The sequence below is a fragment of the Leptopilina heterotoma genome, unplaced genomic scaffold, assembly GCF_015476425.1.
Source record: "Leptopilina heterotoma isolate Lh14 unplaced genomic scaffold, ASM1547642v1 Lhet_185, whole genome shotgun sequence".
Classification (NCBI taxonomy): Eukaryota; Metazoa; Arthropoda; class Insecta; order Hymenoptera; family Figitidae; genus Leptopilina; species Leptopilina heterotoma.
The window spans coordinates 327,230-333,642 of record NW_025110904.1 but is presented as its reverse complement, the minus strand read 5'-3'; the positions used below and the strand labels follow the sequence as shown (position 1 = coordinate 333,642).

At 30.0% G+C, this 6,413-nt stretch overlaps 1 protein-coding gene across 1 annotated transcript; it reads right to left on the bottom strand.

Annotated features, from left to right (window-relative positions):
- Positions 1-777: 777 nt before the first annotated feature.
- LOC122500434 (serpin B3-like) lies at positions 778-5,739 on the bottom strand. Its single transcript, XM_043609357.1, has 5 exons — positions 5,675-5,739; positions 5,267-5,372; positions 4,488-4,658; positions 1,029-1,080; positions 778-926 (listed from the first exon to the last, which is right to left on the bottom strand). Exons 1-5 carry the CDS (start codon positions 5,737-5,739, stop codon positions 778-780), a joined length of 543 nt encoding a protein of 180 aa, XP_043465292.1.
- Positions 5,740-6,413: the final 674 nt, after the last annotated feature.

Sequence of the window (6,413 nt, the reverse complement as noted above, 5' to 3'; positions counted from 1 at the left end):
TAAAAATTCATTTAGAAAAAGATTTTATTTTCCCTGACGAAAAACAAGAAATATCTCAGGAACCTACTATCCAAGATTGTTTCTTGTAGTCTCAAAGGGATACTGCACTATGGTTTGAATCTTGTTTTTTTCACCCTCTCACTTCAACAGGAAAACACCTCTACGATTTTCCATTTCTTCCTATTTTAACCGTTTTTATCTTGGCAAGAGAGTTTAAGAGGTCAGCCTTATTCTGACTGACTGACCTGGAACTGACCCGAAGATCCTCTCAGACTTTTTGTATGTGGAGAGTAGCAGTCACCCTCAGATTCACTTCTTTCCTGATATCATGAATAATGTGAGGATAGTAGATTATACCTTCAAAAAAGATTTCTAATCGGAATTCACAAAAAGACGAACATTTACATTTTTTACTTTTAAAAAACAATTTTTTTATTTCAAAGCTTTTAATGAAAAGAATTTAATTAATATTAAATTGGTTGGTAAATCTCTTTCTATATTTATTTTTGTAACGTGATCTTCCATCACATGAGTTGTGTATGTGAAACGACTATTGAAAGGATCTGAATTTTTGTGAAAAGAATTGGTAGCATGAAAATTACATATCCAAAAGTCGTATATTAATAATTATTTTATTTATTTACTTCAATATCATAAACATGAACTGAATATACTCTAATTTATGAGATAAACAGAAAATAGGTTCACATTCGAGTGTATAAAATACACGAAATAATTTACATTTAAAAAATATAAATTCGATAAAATGTTGTAAATTTACTCCTTTCCTTTGTAGTTTCCGGAGAACAATACAATACCGTCATGATCACCTACTGTTTTGATAATTTTGAAATGGATTGGACGATCAGCTGTAAAGTATTCATCAACGTCCATTTCATCATCATTTCTGAGGAGTTGCACTTTACCTGTAATACATGACATTTATTTGTCATTTTTATTCCTTAGGAGCAAATTGTGAAATGTAAATATCCTCTGGTAATTAATAATGTGTCATTTTTAAAACTTACCAGAAATTCCAGTTAAATTCGCTCTAATAGTAAATACTTCCTGCACACCCATCTATTTAGAAAGAAAAAAATAATGCTAAAATTAGAAAATATTATATGTGTAGGGTGTTGTGGGGTTATGTGCAACGTTTTTTTTCGTTGGACGAAAAACATGTCAAATAATTAAATTTTTAAATATTTCAAAATTGAATGACTTAGAGGCATTATAATAGAATATTTCTGCATTATTAGATTTTCAGAATTTTAAATTTTTCCTAAAAATTTTTCGCTTTTTCAAAAACGTCTGTTTTTGCATTTTACAAAAAAGTTGGGCTGATGTGCAACACCAGTAAAATTCAGGTATGTAATGCATAAATATCGATGAAAATCTCTTTAATTATTAATTTTAGGCTTTTTCAATGCAAACTAATCGAAATCTGCCAAAAAAAATTTACTAAGGTATAGTTGACCTCTAAAAATAAGAAAATTTCACTAAAGAAAAAAAAATTGTTTTGTTTAATTTTTTATTTATTTATAACTGAATAAGGAATATAATTAAAGGAAAATAACTAAGAATTTTTTATTCATCATGTGAATCGCAGTTATGGTACGTAAAAAGTAGTTACGTCCACCCCAAAAAAAAGTGTTGCACATCACCCCAAATATGATATTTTGCGAAAAATAATTTGTACGCAATACAATGCAATGAAAACACAAAAAACCGCTGCCAAGTTGTATATTTTTTTTATAATTTTGGTGCTCATTTCATGAACACTTTACTTCCTCATAGAGATAAAAATAATAGAAATCAATGAATAACTTTTTAGAAAAGGAGGAAAGAAAAAAAAGGGGAATCTTGGAGTATATTTGGGAAAAAATTACAAATAGTTAATAAATACAAGTATCTAGGATTCTGGTTTTCCACCAAACCAACATTTAGTAAACATATTGACGCTATGGTAGGGAAGACACAAAAAGCAATTAATTCTGCTTGGGGGGTCATGAAAAGAGCAAATATAAATAATCTTAAAAGAAGAATTTACCTCCTAGACACCTTAGCTAAATCGGGTATATTATATGGCGTAGAAATATTAGGTTGGGAAAAAGCAGATAAACTCGAAAAATCTCAGGGAAGATATGTTAAAATGATTATGGGACTAGACAGAAACACACCCAATTATATCTGGCGAATGGAATCAGGACGAAGAAGTCTAGAAATTAAAACCTTGAAAAGGGCAAATAACTTTCTGCGAACCTCTTTTCTTGTAATAACCCTCACAGCACCGGGATATTCAGGATATCCCAGAGACGTCCTGGGGATATCGATTTGTTTTCGGAAGTTTGGATATCTCTGGGATATCCTAGGGACGTCCATGGATATCCAGAGGATAATCCAGGGATATCCAAACTTCCGAAAACAAATCGATATCCCCAGGACGTCTCTGGGATATCCTGAATATCCCGGTGCTGTGAGGGAATGTAATTTAATTTATGTAATATAATTTTAATCATCTGCGGGAACAAATGTAAAAACCTTTTAGGTATACATGGAACAAATTAAATAAATATGAATAACTTTTTATAAATATGGTAAAAGTAATTAAATTTTGGGTCAATCAATGTATTTTTAAATACCCTACAAGATAGTTACAATAATTTAATAGTTAAATACTAGAGGTGTGCAAAAAGCTCGATCGAGTATTTCAAGCTTTTCGTTTTTCTAGCAGAGCTGAGCAGAATCAATCCAAACTTGAACCAAATTCCATCCGATACGTGCAGTATAAAAGCTAAAATAATTTTGAGCACTTGAATTTTTGGAGCACACAAATATTTTTGAGTAACTAAAAAATTTATAATGCTCGAGTATCAAGCCCGGCTCGAGCTCGACCATGCTATTCGAGCTTTTTGCACACCTCTATTAAATACAAATTTCCAAACAAAAAAGTTGAGAAAATGTCATTTTTCACAATTTTTGGTTTTTAAAATACCAATAATTTCGAAATTTATTATCGAATTAGGTTCAAAAATAGGTCAATCGAAGCATTTTTTAATGATCTACACGTTGATAACGATAATTTTAAAGTTACTTCTACGTTTTTCAACAAAATTTTCAAAAAAGTCTTATTTTCCAAAATTTTTGATTTTTAAATGTTTAATAACTCTGGTTAATATGAACGAAAAATGTTCAATTAGGGCTCAAAAGATGCGTCTAAAAACTCTACAAAATTATGGAAAAACATTTATAGGTGTCCTAACATTTTTTTTTAAGTTATAGGCAAAAAACGTTTTTTTGCAAGATTAAAAATCCAAAAAAAATTTAGTTAAACTTTATTAATATATCAGAAAGTACTCTCACTTTATGTCCGCAGGTGAGATCTACAATTTAAAAAAAAATTCAACCCAAAAGCTCTTCATGATTTTGAGATATTTATGAAAATGTGATGTTTACACACACACACACACACACATACGGAATGAGATTTTTAAAAATGGCATTTTTGAACTCCTGAGGTCAAATAACATAAAGATATGTCAAAAAATCGAACTCGAAAAATTTTAGTATTACAATACTTCCTCTATGAGGAAGTAATATAAACAGATATTTAAAAACACTTAAAAAACCAACAATAAACACATTCTTATCTATAAAATAAATTAAAACCCTTCACGAAACGACTAGAAATGTAAAGCGCGAAAAATATTTCCTGCTCGAGAAATTTAAGTCAACTTACGTACAGCAAACCTAGCTGCGAGCTGTCTCGTGAGTTTTATATCAAAAACAAGCTACTGAGGACACAAACAAATGGCAATACTTGGCTCTGTTCAATATCGAACTGTAGATCAGAAATCGTCGGTGTTGCACATCCCCCCAAGTTTCAGATATCACCCCACATCACCCTACGTCCACATGAAAAGGGCCCATTTTGTCGGTCGTTTTAAAATTATTTCGTATTTTCAAAATGGAGGGGAAAAAATTAATACCTCATGATTTTTCATGTTTAAGGTGCCCTAAAACATCCATTTTAGAAAAGGGCCCATTTTGTCGAATTTTCGTATTTTTCAAAATAGAGGGGGGGGGTGGTTTTAAAAATTTTAAACCTATTGGTTTTTCATCTTTAAGGTGCCCTGGACTGGAAACAATTCTTATCTGAATAACTTTCCAGAAGAACCAAAGATATCACCATCAATTGGTATCACAATCTTTAATTCCGTTTTTCTCGAAATGAGGTTTTGGCGTTCTAAACTTTGAAATTCTGTAACTAATCAAATTTTTCACCAAAAAAGTTCTATGACCACTCAAAATTTTCCAAACTTTGCAAAGAATTCGCCCATGTAGATAAGTCCAATAGTGCCAAAATAGGCCCTTTTCATGTGGACGTCCACATATGTTATTAAATATAATTTACTTTCCGATCGATTAACAAGTTTTAAAAATTAACGAATATAGGAAAATAGATATTAGAACGCAGTAAAACAAACCTCCTTTAGAATATCTACTAAATCAATGGAAGCCTCAATCCGGAATTTGGGCATCTTAATATGAACAAGACTTCTCACTTTCTGGAATTTATATCCTTCTAAACCTCTTTCAACTTCCTCAAGACTCACACCATTGTTGGGGAGTACAATAATCATTTTAAGATTATCGCCCTGTAAACAAAGAAAAGTTAAGGGGGAGTGACACCTTTGACCCGAAAAAAAATCGAATTTTTTTTTGCTCAAACGATACTTTGTAATGTGTAGAATAGAAATTATATCATTAGAGATGATTTCGAAGTTATTTTATGTGAAAAAAATTAAAATCTGCAAAAGGTGCCCAAGAGCGCTTCAAGTGCTTTCAAAACTTTAAACGCGTTTTTCTCGAAATGACGTTTTTCAAAACGGTGGGCAGTCTAGCAAGAACTGTTTTGATCGGATTGACTTCGGACAAAGTATTTTTTGATCGTCATTTACTAATGCTTTCGAGTACGTAGCAGATTTTTTTTTGGTTTCTTTGTTTTTTTGGCAACAGATTTTTTGACAAATTTTTGCCCTAAAAATCGACTTTTTACTTTTTTTATATTTTTTTAAACTTAAAAAGTTTACAAATAAATCCCTCAAAACCAAATTTTGTTTACTTTATTCCCGTGTTTTAAAAAAATTCATGAAAAACAGGTTCAAAAGAGGCCTCAAAGGTGTTACTCCGCCTTAATATTTATATAGAAAATTAGTGTTAATTTTTAAGCCATTCAAAGTGACTAGAAAAAAATATTTCTTACCTTGTATAGCAATTCTACAAAACTTGCATTTATTTCAGAAATATTTCCATGATATGCGGTATTACTTTGTTTCATTCCTGGTACTGAAGAACACCGTCCGTCAGTACTATTAAAGTAGAGATCATTAAAATATTCGAATTTATATTTCCATTCGCTTTTAAACGAAAATACACTAGTGACAACCATGTCTGTATTTGGATCGAAATTGTCTGAATATTAGAAAAAGGATATAAATTAAAATAAGAAATATTAAAATTAAAATGCAACAAAAAAATGTAAATAACAAAACTGAATTAAAGATTATTTTTTAATAATAATTGAATGTCAGAAGCATTATTAATAATATTGAAAATTTTTTGTTACCTGTTTAAAATTTTTAAAACATTATGAACCGGAACTCAGAATTACGTTGATTTTGCCATTTGCTCCTTTTGATTCCCATGAGTTGACTGCTGTTGCTGCTTGTGATACATTAGAAAAATCTAGTTGTTCTTCTTCTGCATGGTAATTCCGTGTTAATACACCTTTAAATGTTTGTTTAACATTTAGTTTGGCATTGATAAACGCTTTATTTAAAATGATAAGTTCTGCGTGACTGACATTCTATAAAATACCATAATTTATTATTATACATAGTCATCAACAATACTCTGGATATAAACGTGTAATAAGTTAACAATGATACAGGTCACTAAATGGTAGGGAAAAAACAAAACATTATTTTTCGTTCCCGTATTTTCTTGGCCGAGCCAATGCTTACTATCTTAAAGGAAAATTGTAATATCTTTTTTTTAGTTTTCTTTTTAGACATTCTTTCGCGGTAAGTTGTTTAAAACCAAGCGTTTTTTGAAGCAATACTAGTAATTAACAATTTTAAATGTATTTTAGCGTATAATGATAAAGGGTTATTAGGTTATATTGTAATATGTATATTTTATGCTATGTATTATATATATATATATATACAGTACCGGCCAAAATTGTCAGTCCACCCATTTTTGAAGGAATGAAAAAAATTTTTTAACATAAAATTTATGAAAACTCAAATTTTTTTTTGGTTTATATTTTGAAAGACGATAAAATTTTGAAAAGAATAAGACCTCACAGAAGTCATTTATCAAATATTTTTTCAAGATATTCTTAAAAA

What these genes read in the sequence shown, in the direction of transcription:
- LOC122500434 (XM_043609357.1), bottom strand. Translation starts at nt 5,739, where the DNA reads ATGTATCACAAGCAGCAACAGCAGTCAACTCATGGGAATCAAAAGGAG. An exon ending in GAGCAAATGGCAAAATCAAC is followed by an intron (nt 5,373 to 5,674) that starts GTAATTCTGAGT and finishes CTACTTTAATAG; the next exon opens with TACTGACGGACGGTGTTCTT. An exon ending in GAATTTAACTGGAATTTCTG is followed by an intron (nt 927 to 1,028) that starts GTAAGTTTTAAA and finishes CATGTATTACAG; the next exon opens with GTAAAGTGCAACTCCTCAGA.